This window comes from Macaca fascicularis, chromosome 9, assembly GCF_037993035.2.
Source record: "Macaca fascicularis isolate 582-1 chromosome 9, T2T-MFA8v1.1".
Taxonomy (NCBI): Eukaryota; Metazoa; Chordata; class Mammalia; order Primates; family Cercopithecidae; genus Macaca; species Macaca fascicularis.
The window spans coordinates 103562918-103585007 of NC_088383.1; the positions used below are offsets into that span (position 1 = coordinate 103562918).

The 22090-nt window shown below is 37.7% G+C and overlaps 1 protein-coding gene and 1 pseudogene across 1 annotated transcript in view; one reads left to right on the forward strand and one right to left on the reverse strand.

Annotated features, from left to right (window-relative positions):
- CYP2C19 (cytochrome P450 family 2 subfamily C member 19) overlaps positions 1-22090 on the forward strand; it is a 55909-nt gene that overhangs the window by 21654 nt on the left and 12165 nt on the right. The window contains exon 6 of the mRNA XM_045361224.3: positions 17040-17181. Coding sequence (XP_045217159.2) covers positions 17040-17181 — 142 coding nt within the window. The remainder of the gene's footprint in view (positions 1-17039; positions 17182-22090) is intronic.
- LOC102146491 (histone H2A.Z pseudogene) lies at positions 4269-5167 on the reverse strand (annotated as a pseudogene).

Below are 22090 nucleotides of genomic sequence, written 5' to 3' on the forward strand. Positions count from 1 at the left end.
TATATACCCAAAGGATTATAAATTATTCTATTATAAAGACGCATGCACACATTTGTTTGTTGTGGCACTATCACAATAGCAAAGACTTGGAATCAACCCAAATGTCCATCAATGACAGACTGGATAAAGAAAATGGGGCACATATACACCATGAATACTACGCAGGCATAAAAAAGATGAGTTCATGTCCTCTGCAGGGACATAGATGAAGCTGGGAGCCATCATTCTCGTAAACTAACACAGGAACAGAAAACCAAACACCGTATGTTCTCACTCATAAGTGGCAGTTGAACAATGACAACACATAGACACAGGGTGGGGAACATCACACACTGGGGCCTGTCAAGGGGTGGAGGGCTAGGGGAGGGAGAGCATTAGGAGAAATACCTAAGGTAGATGACAGGTTCATAGGTGCAGGAGACCACCATGGCACCTGTATACCTATTTAACAATCCTGCACGTTCTGCACGTGTATCCCAGAACTTAAGGTATAATAATAATAATAATAACAACAAAAATCTACCCAAGGAGAAACAAAATACATGTTTTAGGTGAAATGGAAGCAATTATCAACAAGTTAGAGAATATAAAATATTATGTCATAGGATGAAAATGAACATCATTATTACACACAGTTTATTTGAGAATGGGAAAGAATGGCTTAACCTAGGTGGGTTTCCTGCATTCCGGCGGATTGAAATAGGCCTTAAAATATTTGCTGTGAGAATCAGAGTAGGGGTTTCAGATGGGTTGGGATGCTTTACATAGAGGTGTAGAGGTGTGTGATGGGAAAGAGTAGGTGGATGGAAGAGGGAAGGATTCACTGAGTGTAAACTAAAATGATTTGTACAGGTAAGAATTGGAATTTGGTGTCTATCAGATACCGTGTAAACATCACCTCTGTTGTCATTGCATCATTTTTGGAAAGGCTATTTTTTCCCCCTGTTGAATTGTCTTGACAACCTTGTCAAAATCCAATTGACTATAAATGTGTGAAGGGTTTTTTTGGGGGGCTCTCAATTCTACTCCATTGATCTATATGTCTGTCCTAATGCCTATAGTACACTGTCTTGAAGTCTTAATTACTGTACCTTTGTATTAATATCAACTTACTAAATCAAGGAGTGTGAGTCTTTTGTTGTCCTTTTTCAATACTGTTTTCACTATTCTGGGTCCCTTGAATCTTCATATGAAATTTAGGATTAACTTGTCAATTTCTTCAAAGGAGCCAATGGGGATTTTGACAGGATTGCACTAAATCTGTAAAACAGGGAGTTAGGCCATTTAAAAAATTGAAGTAAAATTCACACAACATACAATTAACCAGTGGAAAGCATACACCTAAGTGGTATTTAATGTATTCACAATGTTGTGCAACTGTCAGCTTTCTCTGGTTTCAAATGTTTTTATCACACCACAAAAACACATTATATTCGTTAAATAATTACTCCATTCCCCCACTCCATCACGTAATAACCTCTAATCTTCTTTCTGTCTCTATGGGTTTGCCTGTTATGGATATATAAAGAACTCATAGCATATGTGACCTTTTGTTTCAGGGTCCTTACACTTACAATGTTTTGGAGGCTCATCTAAGTTATAGTATACATCAGTACTTCATTCTTTTTCGTGGATAAAAAATATTTTATTTTCCATGCACATATATCACAAATTGTTATTCATCTGTTTATGGACATTGCATTTTTTCCAACTTTCTGTTCTTATAGATAATCTTGCTTTGAACATTTGTGTATGTTTCTTTATGGGCATGTTTTCATAATTCTTGGGTATATACTCAGGAGTTGAATGGCTGGGTCAAATGGTGATTTTATGTTTCTCTTCTTGTATAAGAGCCAAACTTTTCTACGATGAATGTGGCATTTTATATCCCTTCCAGCAATGTATAAGGATTTCTATTTTTCCACATAATTGTGAATACTTGTAATTTTCTGTGTTTATTAAAGCCATCCTAGTGAATGTAAAGTGGTATCTCAGTATGGATTTATTTATTTATTTATTTTGAGACAGAGTCTCACTCTGTTGCCCAGGCTGGAGTACAGTGGCATGATCTCAGCTCCCTGCAACCTCTCCCTCCTGGGTTCAAGCAATTCTCCTGCCTCAGTCCCCAGAGCAGCTGGGATTACTGGCATGTGCCACCACATCTGACTAATTTTTATATTTTTGGTAGAGATAGGGTTTCACCGTGTTGGCCAGGCTGGTTGCGAACTCTTGACCTCAGGTGATCTGCCCACCTTGGCATTCCTAAGTGCTGTGATTACAGGTGAGGGCCACCACACCCAGCTCTATTGGGGTTTTAACTTGTATTTAATGACCAGTGATTTTGAACTTCTTTTAATATACTGCTACCCATTTGTATATCTTCTTTGGAGAAATGTCATTCAAGTCCATTTCTTATTTAAGTTTCCTTTATTTTTCTTTTTAAGCTGTTAGAATTGTTTATGTTTTCAAAACAGTAAACTCTTACATATACATAATATGAAAATATTTCCTCCCATTCTGTCAGTTGTCATTTCACATTCCTAATTATATTCTTGATGCACAAAGTTTAATTTTGATGAAGTTTGGTTTATCTATTTTTTCTTTTGCTATTCTGGTATCAAATTTATGAATCTATTGCCAAATATGAAGTCATGAAGATTTACCTCTATGTTTTATTCTAAGAGTTTTATAATTTTAGCTCTTATATTTAAGTTTTTCCATCCATTTTCAGTTATATTTTTCATTTGGAGTGAGGTAGGGAAGGTCTGAGCTTCATTCTTTTGTATTTTGTCATCCAATTGTATCATCACCATTTATTGAAGAGATTCTTTCCTCTGATTGAATGGTCTAGGCACCCTTGATACAACTAAATTGGCCATAGATGTTTAGGTTTATTTCTTGATTTTGGTTTTATTCCATTGGTCTTGATGTCTATCTTTATGCTAGGACCACACTTTTGATTATTATACCTTGTAGTAAGTTTTGAAGTTGGAAACTGAGAACTCACTGATACAGAAATTAAGAAGAAATTACTTAGGCAGATAGTAAGCATTTGGGAGTCCTCGGTAGGATTTTTCTTTTTAATGAAAAGCAACCCCAAATCATTTTCTGGGAAAGAGCAGCCTGTAAAATCGAGCTGCAGACATAGAGAAACAAGCTGGAAGCCTGCACCGGTGAATCTGGTAGGAAAGAACTACCTGTGACTAGGTATGTTCAAAATGGCGGCTCCATCTTCCCTTCCCTTTGCCAGCCACATGTACAGTAAGGAACAGACAAGATGGCACCAGTCAAGTGGAAAGTTCATTTGCACAATAAGATTAGAGTGAGGTGGCCCGCCTTCCCTGTCCACTATGTAAATGCCACACCTGATTGAACCAATCTTTGGGCTCCATGTAAATCAGACACCGCCTTTTCCAGCCTGCGTATAAAATCTGCTGGGTCTGCCTCCTTCCCCCTCTTCCCCCTGTCTCGTAAGAAGTTGCTCTTTTCTCTCCTTTCTTCTATTAAATGTTCAGCTACTTAACCCACTCAGATGTGTCTGTGTCCTAAATTTTCCTGGGGCATGATGACAAATCTGTAGGTATATATCCCAGAAAACGTAGCTGCTTCATCACCATGTAGTTGCATATAAATTGAATAATCAACTTTCTCATTTCTGGAAAAAAGACCATTGGTATTTTGGTAGGGATTGCATGAATTTTTAGATCACTTTGAGGAGTATTGCCATCTTTAAGTCTTCCAATCTTTGAACATGGGATAGTTTTCAATTTATTTAGGTATTAGATATTCTTTTCTCCTCTGTTGCAAGGGTCTGGTTTAGTTTAAAAGGCAAGTTTATCTTAAATTTTGTATTTAGTTATGACCATTGATTGCCTGATTTTAAAATGATACCATACTAAATGCCTTCTTTTTTAAAAAAATTTTTGACTTATTTTAGATTCAGGAAGTGCATGTTCACATTTGTTACATGGGTATACTGTGTGATGCTGAAGTTTAGGGTACAAATAATGCCATCACCCAGGTAGTGAGACGAGTACCCAATAGGTAGTTTTTCAGCCCTTGCCTTTATATCTCTTTACCCTCTATAGTAATTCCGTGTGTATTGTTTCCATCTTTGTGTCCCACTTTTGTATGAGAACATGTGGTATTTGGTTTTCTGTTGCTGGATTAATTCTCTCAAGTTAATGACCTCCAGCGGCATCTATGTTGCTGCAAAGACATGATTTTTTTAATGGCTGCATAGCATTTCATGGTGTATATATACCACATTTTCTTTTCTTTCTTTCTTTTTTTTTTTTTTTGGGATATGACCTTTATTGAGCTTATCCACCAGAGTGGAAATAATGTCTGTACAAAACCAAATGTTTCTTACTGTAACTTCTGCATCACAATTAAAATCCAAACAGTTTTTTAAAAACAGTCAACTCAATCAAAACCCACTACTTCAGAATCAATAGCTGCTTTGAAGCCACAGTAACACTTAAATATGGTTAAGACTCGAATGCAGAAATTTGATTGGTTGGAAAGCGAATTAAACTTCCAACTTGCTCAAATAGAATTACCAAAAGGCAAAATTGTGTTTTTCACAGAGATACAGTCCACTGGAATCACCAACACAGGACAGCTGTTAGAGTATTTAGAGTCCTGAGATAACAAGGATTCCTCCAGGCATCCTTTAGACAGTCTTCTGTTGTCCTTTCTTCCCAATCAGAGATTTGTGGATGTGTGGAATGACACCATCACCAGCAATTGTAGCCTTGATGAGCAAATCCAATTCTTCATCTCCACGAATAGCAAGTTGTAAGTGACAAGGAGTAATACGCTTTACCTTTAAGTCTTTTGATGCATTTCCTGCCAGTTCGAGTACCTCGACGGTGAGGTACTCCAGGATGGCAGCGCTGTACACAGCGGCAGTCGCGCCCACACGTCCATGACTGGTCGTCCTAGATTTCAGGTGTCGATGAATAAAGCCCACTGGGAACTGCAAGCCGGCTCTCTGCGCGCAGGAAAGCGCCTTTGTCTTGGCCTTTCCGGAGTCCTTTCCAGCCTTCCCGCCAGCCATTTCGAATTCTGCTGAAGCTGAAACAAACAACGCAGAGAAAAGGCTAATTGGACCCACGGTGAGATCCCACCACCTACTCCTTTGTCGCACCACGATTCAAACTGCACCACATTTTCTTTATGCGACACATCATTGGTTGGCTCTATGTCTTTACTGTTGTGAATAGTGCAGGGATGGACGTACGAGCACATGTGTCTTTTTAGTAGAACAATTTGTTTTCCATTGGGTACATACCCAGTAGTGGAATTGCTGCATCAAATGGTAGTTTTGCTTTTAGTTCTTTGAGAAATCTCCAAACTGCTTTCCATAGTGGCTGAACTAACTTACATTCCCACCACTAGTATATAAGTGTCTTCTTTGCTCTGCAGTCTCACCAATATCTGTTATTTTTTGGCTTTTTAATCATATCCATTTTGACTGGTATGAGATGATATCTCACTGTGGTTTTGATTTGCAGTTCTCTGACGATTAGTGATGTTGAGTATTTTGTCATATGCTTGTTGGCCATGTGTATGTCTTCTTTGGAAGGACATATGTCCTTTGCCCACTTTTTAATGGGGTTACTTGTTTTTTAACTTGTTGAATTGTCTAACTTCCTTATAGATTCTCACTGTTGAATCATTGTTGGATTCACAGTTTGCAAATATTTTGTCCCATTCTGTAGGTTGTCTGTTTATTCTGTTGGTAGTTTCTCTTGCTGTGCAGAAGCTCTTTAATTAGGTCCCACTTGTCAATATTCATTTTGGTTCCAATTGCTTTTGAGGAATTATTCATAAATTCTTTGCTAAAGCCTGTATCCAGAATGGTATTTTATAGATTTTTTTTTCTATATGATTCTTATAGTTTGAGGTCTTAAATTTGGATCATTAATCCATCTCAAGTTAATTTTTATATAAAGTGCAAGGAAGTGTTCCAGTTTCATTCTGCATATGGCTAGTCAGTTATCCTAGTTCAATATACTAAATAGAGAATTCTTTCCCTCACTGATTATTTTTGTCAACTTTGTTGAAGATGAGATGGCTATAGGTGTGTGGCTTTATTTCTGGCTGCTCTACTTTTGTTCAATTTGTGTTTTGTACCAGTTACATGCTCTCTTGGTTACTGTAAGCTTACAGTATAGTTTGAAGTCACCTAATATGAAGCTTCCCAGTGTTCTTTTTGCTTAGGATCGCTTTGGATTTGGGCTCTTCTTTGGTTCCATATGAATTTTAGAATAAAATGACATTGGTAGTTTGATAGGAATAGCATTGAATCTGTAGATAGCTTTGGGCAGTCTAGCCATTTTAATGATATTGATTGTTTCAATCCATAAGCATGAACTGTTTTTCCGTTTGTTTGTGTCATGTATGATTTTGTTCAGCAGTATTTTGTAGCTCTCCTTGTAGAGACCTTTTTGCCCCATTTGTTAGTTGTATTCCTAGGTTTTTTCCTGTGGCTATTGTAAATGGGATTGAGTTCTTGATTTGGCTTTCAGCATGAACATTTTTGGTGTATATAAATGCTACAGATTTTTGAATATGTATTTTGTGTACTGAAATCTCACTGAAGTTGTGTATCAGTTCCAGGAGTTTTTGGAAGGTTCCTTAGGGTTTTCTAGGTCTGAGATGGTTCTTCTAGGTCTGAGACGGGTCTTCTACTTCTACTAGTAGAAGATGGGCCTCGCAGTCTTGAGGACAGTAGAAGGATGGGTCTTATTTTTAATCCAACTTCCTGCTCTTTGCCTTTTATGTGGAGCATTTAGACTGTTTATCTTCAATGTTAACATTGATACATGAGGTTTTGATTCTATTGTGAAGTGGTTAGCTGGTTGCTTTGTAGTTTCTATAGTGTGATTGCTTTATAGAGTCTGTGGGCTATATACTTAAGTGTGTTTTTTTGGTAGCAGGTATTGTTCTTCCATTTCCATATTTAGAATTCCCTTAATGATCTCTTATAAGCCTGGGCTAATGGTAACAGATTTTCCTGGCACTTACTTGTTTGGACAACAGTGTATTTCTTTGCTTTTGAAGCTTAGTTTGGCAAAATATGAAATTCTTTTTTTGTAATTTTTTTCTAAATGAATGTTGAAAATAGGCTGAGCATCCTTTTAGCTTGACAAGGTTCTCTTTGTATGTGATCTGACCTTTTTCTCTAGTTGCCTTTAAAATTATGTTTTAGCCTTGGTTTTGGACTGCCTGGTGAGTAAATGCCTTGATGATAATAATTTTGTATAGTGTCTCACATATATTCCCTGGGTTTATTGTATTTGGATGTCTACCTGTCTAGCAAGTTTGGGAACATTTTCTCAACTTATTAGCTCAGATATATTTTCTAGATTGGTTACTTTTACTTCTCTCTCAGGAATGCCAATAATCCCTAGGTTTACTCCTTTGAAATAATCAAGTATTTCTTGAAGACTTTGTTCCTTTATTAAAATTATTTTTTCTTTATTTTTGTCTGAGTTAGTTCAAAAGACTGGTGGTGTTCAAGCTCTGAAATTGGTCCAGTCTATCGATAAACCCTTCAATTGTATTCTGAAATTCCTTAAGTGAGTCTTTCAATTCCAGAAGCTTTGGTTTCTTTTTAAGATGTTTATCTGTCGCTCCATCTCCTGGACTGCTTTAGTAGTTTATTTGCATTGATTTGCAACCTTGTCTTGGATCACTGAGCTTACTTGCAATCCATATTTTGAATTGTTTATCTGTCATTTCTGGGTTGCCAGTTTGGTTAGGGTTCATTGCTGGGGAGTTCATGCGATGCTTTGGTGGTTTTACAACATTCAGACATTTCATGGTGCCAGAATTCTTATGCTGGTTTCTTCTTATTTGAAGAGGCTATCCCTTCTGATTTTTGAAATTATTTTTGTGCAGATAGAATTGTTTTTCCTCTCCCTATTTTTTTTTCTTTCCTTTTTCTCTCCTGCTTCCAATGGGGTGTGACTATAAAGTATGCTGTGTAGGGCCTTTGACTTTGATTCTATAGCTGTGTTCACCTCTGTGGGTTGTTTTATATTGGCCTGTGCAGTTTGACATACAAGTCAGTAGATGGCACTTATGAGCAAAAGCTAGCTTGATACAGCACAGCTTGATCCTTGTTTTCTGGGGGAACTTCTCTGTTTCCTCAGACCTTCTGTTAATCTGTGGAATTCAAAGTAGTCTGGGCTCCCCGCTCAGCCCCAAGGGGATCAAGATGGGTGTCGCTGGACTGGGCAGTCCTATGTACAGGTCCCATAATGGCAGGCACTAGCATCAGCCCTGAGAGAACACTGATTTTTGCATTGATCTTGTACCCTGAAATTATGCTGTAATCATTTATTATCTCTACTTGTTTCTATCTGTACTGTATGAGATTTTTCTATATACAGAATCATGTTATCTTCAAATATGATCTGAATTTTTCCTTTCCTATTTGAATGTGTTTTATTTCATTTCTTGCCTAATTGCTCTGGCTAGAACTTCGAATACTATTGTTTAATAGCAGTAAAAATGGGCCAGGCGTGGTGGCTCACGCCTGTAATCCCAGCACTTTGGGAGGCCGAGGTGGGCAGATCACAAGGTCAGGAGATCGAGGCCATCCTGGCTAACATGATGAAACCCCATCTTTATTAAAAATAAAAAAAATTAGCCAGGCGTGGTGGCGGGCGCCTGTAGTCCCAGCTACTCAGGAGGCTGAGGCAGGAGAATGGCGTGAACCTTTCACTGCGGAGCTTGCAGTTAGCCAAGATCGCGCCACTGCACTCCAACCTGGGCGACAGAGGGAGACTCTGTCTCAAAAAAAAAAAAAAAAATAAAGTAGTTAAAATGGACATCCTTGTTTTTTTTCTTTTCTTTCTGATTTTAAGTGATAAGCTTTTAGTCTTTCACAATATAGTATGCTTTAGCATTGGAGTTTTCATAAATATGCTTTATTTGGTAAGGTAGTTTTATTTCATTTAGAGTTTTCTGAGTGTTTTTGTTATGATGGGTATTAAAAGTTGTCAATTTTTTTTTCTGCATCTAATGAGATGAACATGTTTTTCTCTTTTATTCTAATATGGTGTAGTACACTGGTCGACTTTCTTGTTGAACCACTTTTGCATTTCTGGGATAAATCTCACTTGTTTATTGTGCATAATTTTTAAAATTTTGTAAAAAAGATTGTGGCAAAATACACATAACATTAAAGTTTCTGTATTAATGATTTTAAGTGTATAGTGTGTTGGTATTAATTACATTCACGTTGTTGTGCAAACGTCACTGCCATACATCTCTAGAATTCTTTTCATCTTGCAAAACGGAAACTTTATACCCATTTAATAATAACTCTTGGCCGGGCATTGTAGATCATGCCTGTAATCCCAGCCTTTGGGAGGTTGATGAACTCAGATTGCATGAGTTCAGGAATTTGAGACCAGCCTGCCTAACATGGCAAAATTGTCTCTACCAACAGAGTAATCAACAAACAAAACCAAGTAACATAATTTCCTCAACTATGCAAACTAATTTATATTAATAATTCCATGAAGTGCATCCATAGTAACACAAGAACAGAAGATGGGCCTTGTAAAGGTGGCCCACCACATTCTTTGAGGTCTTTGTCAGTCTTATCTGCCAGAGACTGTGTTCCCTTATCTCTTGCCCTGAAATTTATATGAAGTCAAAGGGAATGGGTTGCCCAAAGAGAAGTGTCCAGAGGCGTAGATGATGCAGGAAGAAATGTTGTAGAACCCCACCCCCACCTCAAATGATAACTCTACATTTCTCCCTTCCACCATCCCATGGCAACCAACATTCTACTTTGTGTCTCTGTAAAATCGAGTATGCTGGGTACCTCATAAATGTGGAATCATTACATATTTGCCCTTTTGTGACTGGTTTATTTCACTTAGCCTAATGTTATGTTCTCAGGGTTTATTCATGTTTTTGCATGTGTCAGATTTTTCTTCCTTTCTAATGGTGAATAATATTCCGTTGTATTTATAAATCAAATTTGCTTACCCATTTATCTGTTGATGGGCACCCAGATTACTTTCACCTTTTGACTTTGTAAGTAATGCTATTATGAATATGGGTAAACAAATATCTCTTTGATGTGCTGTTTTCAATTATTTTGGGTGTATAACCAGAAGTGGCATTTCTGGGATATGTGGTAATTCTATTTTTAATTCTTGAACTGCCTTAATATTTTCCTTAACAGCTGCACCATTCTACATTTCTATCAGTAGGACATGAGGGTTCCAATTTCTCCATATTCTCACCAACACTTGTTGTCTTTTGTTTTCTTAGCCTTTATTTATTTGATTTAATTATTATTTATTTAGTAATAATTTATAAATATTAAAAATTATACTGCAATGTATAAAATATTGCATATTATAAATGTATTATAAATTTATATTATATATAATATATAAATTTATATTATTATTGATATATTATAATAAATTTATAATTTATTATTTCAGTGGGCACAATAATTGTACATATTTATGGGGTGTACTGTAATATTTCAGTACATGTATACAATGTGTAATGATCAAGCAGGATGATTAACATATCTATAACCTCAAATATGTTTCATTTCCTTATGCTGGAAACATTAAAAATCTACTCTTCTAGCTATCTTAAAGTATACAATAAAGTGTTGTTAATTATAGTCACCCTATTCTGCTGTAGAACACTGTAACTTATTCCTTTTATATAGCTGAACTTTCGTATCTGTTAACCAATTTCTGGCTATCTCCCTTACTTCTCTACCTCTACGAACTACTATTCTGCTATTTCTTTCTTTTTTTTTTTTATTGCACTTTAAGTTCTGGGACACATGTGCAGAACACGCAGGTTTGTTACATAGGTATACATGTGCCATGGTGGTTTGCTGCACCCAACAACCCGTCATCTACATTAGATATTTCTCCTAATGCTATCCCTCCCCTAGTCCCCTAACCTTCTGACAGGCCCTGGTGTGTGACGTTCCCCTCCCTGTGTCCGTGTATTCTCATTGTTCAACTCACACTTATAGGTGAGAATATGTGGTGTTTGGTTTTCTGTTCCTGGTTTAGTCTTGGGAGGGTGTATGTGTGAAGGAATTTATCCATTAATTCTAGATTTTCCAGTTTATTTGCATAGAGGTGTTTTTAGTATTCTCTGATGGTAGTTTGTATTCCTGTGGAGTCAGTGGTAATATCCCCTTTATCATTTTTTATTGTGTCTATTTGATTCTTCTCTCTTTTCTTCTTTATTAGTCTGGCTAGCAGCCTATCTATTCTGTTAATCTTAACAAAAAACCAGCTCCTGGATTCATTAATTTTTTGAAGAGTTCCTGAATCTCTGTCTTCTTCAGTACTGCTCTGATCTTAGTTATTTCTTGTCTTCTGATAGCTTTTGCATTTGTTTGCTCTTGCTTCTCTAGTTCTTTTAATTGTGATGTCAGGGTGTCAATTTTAGATCTTTCCCTCTTTCTCCTGTGGGCATTTAGTGGCCTAAATTTTCCTCTAAGCACTGTTTTAGCTGTATCCCAGGGATTCTAGTATGTTGTGTGTTTGTTCTCATTGATTTCAAAGAACTTGTTTATTTCTGCCTTAATTTCATTATTTACCAAGTAGTCATTCAGGAGGAGGTTATTCAGTTTCCATGTAGTCATGCAGTTTTGAGTTTCTTAATCCTCAGTTCTAATTTGATTGTACTGTGGTCTGAGAGACTAAGATTTCTGTTCTTTTACATTTGCTGAGGAGTGTCTTACTTTAAATTATGTGGTTGATTTTAGAATAAGTGCAATGTGATGCTGAGAAGAATGTATATTCTGTTGATTTGGGGAGGAGAGTTCTGTAGATGTCTATTAAGTCCGGTTGGTCCAGAGCTGAGTTCAAGTCCTGAATATCCTTGTTAAATTTTCTGTCTCATTGATCTGTCTAATATTGACAATGGGGTGTTAAAGTCTCACACTATTATTGTGTGGGGTCCTCAGTTTCTTCGTAGGTCTCTAAGAACTTGTTTTATGAGTCAGGGTGCTCCTGTATTGGGTGCATATACATTTAAGATAATTAGCTCTTCTTATTGCATTGATCCCTTTACCATTATGTAATGCCTTTCTTTGTCTTTTTCTTTAATCTTTGTTGGTTGAAAGTCTGTTTTATCAGAGACTAAGATTGCAACCCCTGCTTTTTTTTGCTTTCTAATTGTTCAGTAAATCTTCTTCCATCCCTTTAATTTGACCCTAGGTGTGTCTTTGCATGTGAGATGTGTCTCCTGAATGCAGAACACTGATGGATCTTGACTCTTTATCCAATTTGCCAGTCTCTGTCTTTTAACTTTGACATTTAGTCCATTTACATTTAAGGTGAATATTGTTATATGTGAATTTGATCCTTTCATTATGATGCTAGCTGGTTATTTTTCCCATTAGTTGATGCAGTTCCTTTATAGTGTCAATGGCCTTTACAATTTGGTATGTTTTTGCAGTGGCTGGTACCAGTTGTTCCTTTCCATATATAGTGCTACCTTCAGGGGCTCTTGTAAGGCAAGATGGTGGTGACAAAATCTCTCAGCATTTGCTTGTCTGTAAGGGATTTTATTTTATTTTTTCACTTTGAAGCTTAGCTTGGCTGGATATAAAATTCTGGGTTGAAAATTCTTTTCTTTAAGAATGTTGAATATTGGCCTCCACTCTCTTCTGGCCTGTAGGGTTTCTGCAGAGAGATCCACTGTTAGTCTAATGGGCTTCCATTTGTGGGTAACCCGACCTTTCTCTCTGGCTGCCCTTAACATTTTTTCCTTCATTTCAACCTTGGTGAATCTGACAGTTATGTGTCTTGGGGTTACTCTTCTCGAGAAGTATCTTTGTGATGTTCTTTGTTTTTTCTGAATTTAAATGTTGGTCTATTTTGCTAGATTAGGGAAATTCTCCTAGATAACATCCTGAAGAGTGTGTGCTAACTTGGTTCCCTTTTCTCCACCAATTTTAGGTACACCAATCAAATGTAGGTTTGGTCTTTTCAAATAGTCCCATATTTCTTGGAGGCTTTGTGCATTCCTTTTCATTTTTTTCTCCAATCTTGTGTTCAGGCTTTATTTCATTAAGTTGATCTTTAATCTCTGATATCCTTTCTTTCACTTGATCGATTCAGCGATTGATACTTATGTATGTTTCATGAAGTTCTTGTGCTTTGTTTTTCAGCTCTATCAGGTAATTTATCTTCTCTCTAAACTGGTTATTCAAGTTAGCCATTCATCTAACCTTTTTTCAAGGTTCTTAGCTGCCTTGCATTGGGTTAGAACATGCTCGTTTCTATCAGAGGAGTTTGTTATTACCCACCTTCTGAAGCTTACTTCTGTCAGTTCATCAAACTCATTCTCTGTCCAGTTTTGTTCCCTGCTGGCAAGGAGTCATGATTCTTTGGAGGAGAAGAGGTGTTCTGTTTTTTTGAATTTTCACCCTTTTTGCACTGGTTTTTCCTCATCTGCATTGATTTATCTACCTTTGGTCTTTGATGTTGGTGACCTTCGGATGGCGTTTTTGTGTGGACATCCTTTTTGTTGGTGTTGATGCTATTGCTTTCTGTTTGTTAGTTTTCCTTCTAACAGTCAAGCCCCTCTGCTGCAGGTCTGCTGGGGTTTGCTGGAGGTTGACTCCAGACCGTGTTTGCCTGGGTACCACCAGCGGAAGCTGCAGAGCAGCAAAGATTGCTATCTGTTCCTTCCTCTGGAAGTTTGTCTCATATGGGCACCCACCAGATGCCAGCCAGAGATCTCCTTTCTGAGGTGTCTGTTAACCCCTGCTTGGAGGTGCCTCCCATCAGGAGCCATGGGGCTCAGGGATCCACCTGAGGAGGCAGTGTGTCTTTTAGTAGAGCTCAAGCACTGTGCTGGTAGATCTGCTGCTCCCTTCAGAGCCAGAATGCCAGAACATTTAAGTCTGCTGAAGCTGCACCCATAGCTGCCCCTTCCCCCAGGTGCTCTGCCCCAGTGGGATGGTAGTTTTACCTATAAGCCCCTGACTGGGGATGCTACGTTGTTTTTCAGAGATGCCCTGCCCAGAGAGGAGGAATCTAGAGGGGCAGTCTGGCTACAGCTGCTTTGCTGAGGTGCAGTGGGCTCTGGCCAGTCCGAACCTCCCAACCATTTTGTTTATACTGTGAGGGGAAAATTACCTACTCAAGCCTCAGTAATGGTGGATGCCCCTTCCCCTACCAAACTCGTGCATCCCAGGTAAACTTCAGACTGCTGTACTGGCAGCGAGAATTTCAAGCCAGTGGAACTTAGCTTGCTGGGCTCCATGGGGATGGGATCTGCTGAGCAAGACCACTTGGCTCTTTGGCTTCAGCCCCCTTTCTAGGTGAGTGAAAAGTTCTGTCTCACTGGTGTTCCAGGTGCCACTGGGGTATGAAAAAGTCTCCTGCAGCTAGCTCAGTGTCTGTGCAAATTGGTTCCTCATTTTTGTGCTTGAAACCCAGTGCCCTTGTTGTGTAGGCACCTGAGGGAATCTCCTGGTCTGCAGGTTGCGAAGACCATGGGAAAAGCATAGTATCTGGGCCAGAGTGCACTATTCTTCATGGCACAGTCCCTCACTGCTTCCCTTGGCTAAGGTAGGGAGTTCCCTGACCCTTTGGGGTTCCTGGGTGAGGTGACATTCAACCCTGCTTTGGCTTGCCCTCTGTGGGCTGCACCTATTGCCTAAACAGTTTCAATGAGAGGAGCTGGGTACCTCAGTTGGAAATGCAGAAATAACTTACCTACTTTGTTGATCTTGCTGGGAGCTGCAGATGGAAACTGTTCCAATTCGACCATCTTGCCAGCCACCCCCCTTATTTAGTTTCTTCAAGGTAATTATTTTGAATTCCTTTTTTGAATATATGTTGATTTTGTTTTCATCGAGTTCTGTTATTTGAGAGTTATTATGTCTTTTTGGTGGTGTAATATTTCTTGATTTTTCATGTTTTGTCCCTGCATTGATGTCTATGCATGTGGTGGGACAATGTCTATTCCAGTTTCTAGAGTGGATTTCATAGAGAAAGACTTTCATCTGAAGTTGAGTGTTTGTGTGCAGGTGATGAAGAGTGGGTAACTCAGTTTTTGAATAGATGCAGTGTGATAGTATCTGTGTAGTTTCTCTAGCTGTGGTCAACATCAGAAATAATTTTGGGTGCCTCAGTGGCCTAGGCTGTAGAAGTTTGCAGCAGTATCAAGAGTAGTGTAGGTTGTTAATGTCCCTGGTGTCAAAGTATTTGGGTGTCCTCCCATTTTTATTTTCCTAAAATTAGGGTGACTTAGCCTAAGGGATTCCTTTTGATGTCAAATCTGACATGGCATACATGCAGCTGCATTGGTGCTGGGTTACAGGTATACATCCTTGAAGTTGTCATAGAAACATTATTCTAGACTCAAGGTATTTTAATCAGGTACTGTGACACCTGGGTCTTGGGGTACAGGTTCACTCTCTGTGGCAGAATTGAATGTAGATTGCCCACAGAGCCAAGATCTGTGACTCTATAGCACACCCTAGCAGCTGAAGCCCACAGACTGAGTTGTAGCTGTGAGTCTGTTTCTGAGGGCGAGGTGCAGGACAATGTCCTGGCCTGTGTCTGAGGTAGAGGGGTGCTCTTTAGATATGAGCACAGCAAGTAGAATATGGCTACTATCATTAATAAGGTAGGATAGGCACATAACTGCTAAATAACCAAGCTCAAGTCAACAGATGGAAATGTTAATACTGGTTTGTGAGTGCACTGTTCTTACTTAAGAGTAATTTTTAACATGACAAGCTTAGAAAACTGTGTGAAGCTGATGTTACCAAGGGATAGGACCATCTTCATCTAGTAAGTAGACATGTTGAGAGGATCTAGTCTATTTCAGTGGTGTTGATTAAACAATATTCAACATGACACACATCACTTGGAGACTCTGAAAACGTAATTAATTTATTACTGGCCTAGAGACTGGTTAAAAAGTAATATGTTTTGTATATTGATGATCTCTTTCAACTAAGTATTCATTATTTGTTGCTTTCTTTCTCCTAACTTCCAAATTATGAAAACTCCAGTCTTTGAGCCTTGGCATATGCGTTACCCTTACTCTCTCCTTTATCCCCTGTGACAATTAATCCCTTTATTCTCCATATTCATCATTGTCCTTTCTCTTCATTTTGCATATTTTTATTTATTCCTGCACTGCTGCACCCTAGAAAAAGTTGTCTGTTGCCTCCCATCTCTATTATAATAGTGTGGGCCCATCTTGTTATTGTAAACCCATTCTCTTTCTCTATAATTTATCCTAGGTTTTGCTGTCATATTGCTTTTTTCATATTTATTTTTACAAAATTTCAACTTTATAATGAATCTGGAGGCAATGTTGAGTCCATGTACCTTTCTGACAGAAGAAGATAATTGCAGACTCTTGATTCAGGCTCACAGTATCTAATGATATGGCCCTAATTTGCCTTTTTACTAATTTAGATTGTAGTTGTCTACAGGTAATAATGGCTTTAACACATAATGTCTTTATTTATCTCAAATACAGGGAATCTCACAGAGGGGCAATCTAGGGATAATACAGCAGCCCCAAAGCAGCAGAGAGTCAAGGGCCTTCCTTTTTTCCCACTAAATTTAGTATACAGACCTTCATTTTCATTATTAAATCCCAGGATGGGGTCTATTCTACCTCCTACTTCACATTTGTGTTTTGAGTATGAAAGAGGAAATGAAAGTGGACCTAGAGACCTTCTGCTTATATCTTTTGGCACAAAAAAAAAAAAAAAAAAAAAAAAAAAATGCTGTGTGACTCAGCCAGCTGCAGAGAGCCTGATGAATGGAATTTTTAGGCAAGCATGGAATAAGGGGGTAGCAAATAAAGTTTGGGCCAGATGGCCTACAGCCTCCGCTACACCACACAGTATTTTTTTTCTAGTACTATACTTTCCAGTTTCTATGTTGGTAACCATATAACAATGTGAGTAATTTTGAATTCACTGTAATCAAATATGCTGGTAAATAATTTGTCAGATAATTGCATCAAATCATTCTTAGGAAAAGCACAACCAACAGTCTGAATTTACTATTGAAAACTTGGAAAACACTGCAGTTGACTTGTTTGGAGCTGGGACAGAGACGACAAGCACAACCCTGAGATATGCTCTCCTTCTCCTGCTGAAGCACCCAGAGGTCACAGGTATGATCACAGATGAAGAGTTAATTGACTTTCAGAGAAGATGTTGGGAAGGTGTTGCTAGTGTCCTCCTTCCTGTTTCTCTTAGAGAAGCTTCATTACTTAAACTCTGCTCCCAGCTGTAATCTGTTCCAAACTAATGGTGTGATTAAAATGGGATATCTTGGCCTGGCATGGTGGCTCACACCTGTAATCCCAGCACTTTGGGAGGCTGAGGTGGGTGGATCACTTGAGGCCAGGAGTTCAAGACCAGCCTGGCCAACATAGCCAAATCCCGTCTCTAGTAAAAATGTAAAACCTAGCCAGGCATGGTGGCACGTGGCTGTAATCCCAGCTCCTCGGGAGGCTGAGGCACCCGAATCACTTGAACGCAGGTGGTGGAGGTTGTAGTGAGCCAAGATTGTGCCACTGCCCTCCAGCCTGGGCAACAGAGTGAGACTCTGTCTCAGAAGGAAAAAAAAAACAAGGAAAAAAAGGTAAAGGGGGCATGTTTACACAGTAGAGGAAGATAACTGAGACAAATGAAGACAGACAGCAGTAGCAAAAGCAATAGAGCTCTGGTCCAAGGTGGGTAGGGCATCTCTGAAAAAAAAAGGTAATGATTTATGTCAGGAAGAGACAAGATAAATTGGCCTAGTATTACATGTTGGGTTTATTATGAGAAGCCCATTTTTAAATAGCAAGTATGTTTTTGAAGATAACTTTTCTCATTCTCAAAATTTCAGGTTCGAATGCTGGAGTAGGGAAACTGGAAACTCCACTTATTGAAAGATAAATGGTAATCCTAGAAATGTAGTGAGTCTGCCTGAGAAAATTCCTAGTCTGCTAAGTATTCTAAAAAGTTGGATTCATAAGGAAGGTAATTCTGTTTACTAGAAGAGGTACCTAAAGAATGTTCCATTTAGGCAGAATATGTACCTGAGACAGTTCCCATGAAATTGGTGTTGGACAAAATAAGATTTTGTTTTGAGGGGGTCAATAATTTTATCTTTTATGTACAACTTTACTTTAGAAATTTACTTTTAAGGCCTTCTGCTTATGCTGCAGATAAGAAATATTCTTTTTTTCTCCTCTGTCAGTATCCCCCATTGACATGACAATAACCTAATTACAAATAAGAATTAGGCCTTTTTTTTGAACAGTTACTAACCTATAGAGTTCTACAAGATTTTTTGTCAACTTTCATTATAGATTAAAGGGTTCAAATACAGGTTTGTTACATAGATAAGTTGTGTAACGCTGAGGCTTGGGGTCCCAGCTATTCCATCACACTGACAGTAAACATATTACCCAGCAGATGGTTCTTCAGCCCACATCCCTTTCCTCCCTCCCCCATCTAGTGATCCTCAGTGTCTATTGTTCCCATCTTTAAGTTCTTGTGTATTCAATGCTTACCTCCCACTTATAAGTGAGAACATGCAGTATTTGGTTTTCTGTTCTTGTATTAGATTGCTTAGGATAATGACCTCCCACTTCATCTATCGTCCTGCAAAATACATAATTTTTGTTCTTTCTTGTGGCTGCGTAACATTCCATGGTGTATGTATTAGTCTGTTCTCATGCTGTTAATAAAGACATACCTGAGACAGGGTAATTCATAAAGGAAAGAGGTTTAATGGACTCTTAATTCCACATGACTGGAAAGGCCTCACAAAAAGTCTCTGGTAGAGACTTATTCACTATCATGAGAACAGCATGGAAAACTCCTGCCTCCGTGATTAAATTACCTCCCATTGAGTTCCTCCCATAACATGTGGGAATTATGGGAGCTACAATTCAAGATGAGATTTGAGTGGGGACACAGCCTAACCATATCAGTGTATATTTACCACATTTTTCTCATACAATCCACTGTGGATGGGCACATAAATTGATTCCATTTCTTTGCTATTGTGCATAGCACTACAGTGAACATATTGGGGTGTGTGTCTTTTTGATAGAATGAATATTTTTGGGACATATACTCCATAGTGGGATTGCTGGGTCAACTCGTAGTTCTATTTTAAGTTCCTTCAAAAATATCAAAACTGGTTTCCACAGTGGCTGACCTAGTTTGCATACCTACCAACAGTGTAAAAGCATTTCCATTTCTCTGCAACATCACCAGCATCTGTTGTTTTTGGACTTTTTAATATTAATAATTGCTATTCTGACTGGTGTGAGATGGTACCTCATTGTGATTTTGATTTGCATTTCTCTGTTGATTAGTGATGTTGAAGCACTTTTTCATGTTTGTTGGCTGTTTGTATGTCATCTTTTGAGAAGTACCTGTTCTTGTCCTTTGCCCATTTTTAATTGATTTTTTTTTGTTTTTTGCTTGTTGATTTATTTTATTTTATTTTATTTTATTTTTTTATAGATTTTGGATATTAGACATTTAGGTCCTTTAAGATAGGAAGAGTACAGGAGATAGTCAAGAAGACTTTAACAAATTTCCTAAACACAGAGAGCATATAGAGGATTGACAAATCTGTACAGAGAGGATAAACTTGTAACCAAAAAGTCAGAAGAGAAAAATTTATCAAGGAGGAAAAGTTAATCAGTGTCCCTTAAGTCTCTCCAATAGTAGTATTTGGAAGTTTCAAGGGTTAAAGAATAGTGGAGAATGAGGCTGAAAAAGGAGGCTTTCCCTGCCTACGTTTCCTCCACAAGCCTTTTCATCAGGTAACTGATTTCTTCCCACAAGAAGAAGGAGGCTCGCTCTCTAGAGAAACTGAGCTTAAGAAGCCCTGTACTCAGAGACACAGGGTAGTGCCAGAAAAGGCATGAGGTGTAGGCTTGAAAGGCAGATTTGGTACGGGTCTGCTCCTTCAATTAGGAGACTCTTAGCTCTTTTATTCATCTTGCTTCCTAAAATTCAGCAGCTAACTTTATCCAACACAAAGGGAACTGATCTAGAGAAATGACATTTTTCTTTCACCATCTTAATGGAAAATTCTCTTCAATGTCCAACAGAGTGAATGAAATGAAAACACATACTGCTAGACACAGGGTTATGGAATGTCAGGACATGAGAATTAAAGGGAAAACTACAAAAACTTTCAGATCTATACCAGGTTATATTGAAACAATTAAGATTCAGAATTCTCAAGAACTATTAATATTATCTTGTATATTAATAGAAATAGGGTGTTTTCATACTTGCATGTTTGCCAAAAATTTTGCCTTCTATTTTCCCTTTCTCAGAAAAATATTGGAGAATATGCTTCATTCAAATGCCTGAAACCTAGTTAGAGAAAGTCCTGAGCTCCAGCAATCAGGAAACCTCATGTAGGAGAATGAGAATGTCAGGGAGGCTGCCTAGCACCATACCTAGAAAACAACTACTTAAGAATGGACCTGGTGGATAATTCAGAAGTGAGAGGAGACAGCAAGAACAAAAGAGATGTGACAGATTTTATGAGAGTTTCCAATAGCTCAAAAAGGAGTTTCAAACATCTGCCTGAACATTTGTCAATAATTCTAACTTGGGAAACAGAAATTACAAATTGAAATAAGGAGACATGGTTAAGCCCAGGATAGTACTAAAAATACAATTTAATCATAGCTGTCTTACCAGAGAACCATATTTGTGTAGTCAGAATGATGTAAGCAATGAATACTGATATAAAAATTGTCATCTAAATATATTCTGGAAAAAGGAGTGTTGTAAAGTGAGTGTGTCTATCTGAGGGTGTGTTCAAATATGAGGTGAAGTTGAAGATTAAAATTCTCATCTCTCATAATAAAAAATTATTAATATAATCCACAAAAAGATAAGTAAGAAATAGAAACAGAGTCTTTATTTAAAAATGTGAATGTATGTTCAGAAGAAGCTGCTGGAATGTTGAAAATGGTGAATTTGGAAAGTGTGAGAATGAAGAGAATACCATTGCAATTTGCGACCCCTCCCACACACAGATGCATAAATACAGTCACATATATGCATAAATCTGATAGTATAATTTAATGTTTAAGCAACATGTTATTTTGATATGAAATTAATCCTTGTTTTTTTCCAAGACAGTAATTTCATGACTAAATTATATGCTTACTTTATGTTTGCAAACATTTTATTATTTTTATTTATATTAATTATCATATATACTAATGTATATGTATATATAGATTTTTCATTTTTATCTTTTTTAATTTTTATGGGTACATAGTAGTATATATTAATATGTTTGGGGGTACATGAGATGTTTTGATACAGGCGTGCAATGTGAAATAAGCATGTCATGGAGAATGGTGTATCCCCTCAAGCATTTATTCTTTGAGTTACAAACAATTCAATTACATTCTTTAAGTTATTTTAAAATGTACAATTAAGTTATTATTGATTATAGTCACCCTGTTGTGCTACCATATAGTAAGTCTTATTCATCCCCACCTCCCCTCCCAGGCCCCACTACCCTTTCGAGTCTCTGGTAACCATGCTTCTATACTTTATGTCCATTGGTTCAATTCTTTTGTTTTTAGATCCCACAGATAAGTGAGAACATGCTATGTTTATCTTTCTCTGCCTGCCTTATTTCACTTAACATAATGATCTCCTGTTCCCTTCATGTTGAAAATGAGTGAATCTCATTCTTTTTATGACTGAATAGAACTACATTGTGTATATATACTACATTTTCTGTTGATGCATATTAAAGTTGTTTCAAAGTCTTAGCTATTGTGTACGGTGCTGCAACAAACATAAGAGTGCAGATACTTCTTCGATGTACTTATGTCCTTTCTTTTGGGTATATACCCAGCAGTAGGGTTGTTGGATCATATGGTTGCTTTATTTTTAGTTATTTGAGGAATATTCAAACAGCTCTCCATACTGGTCATACTAATTTACATTCCCACCAACACTATACAAGGGTCCACTTATCTCCACATCCTCACTAGCATTTCTTATTGCCTGTCTTTGGATATCAGCCAT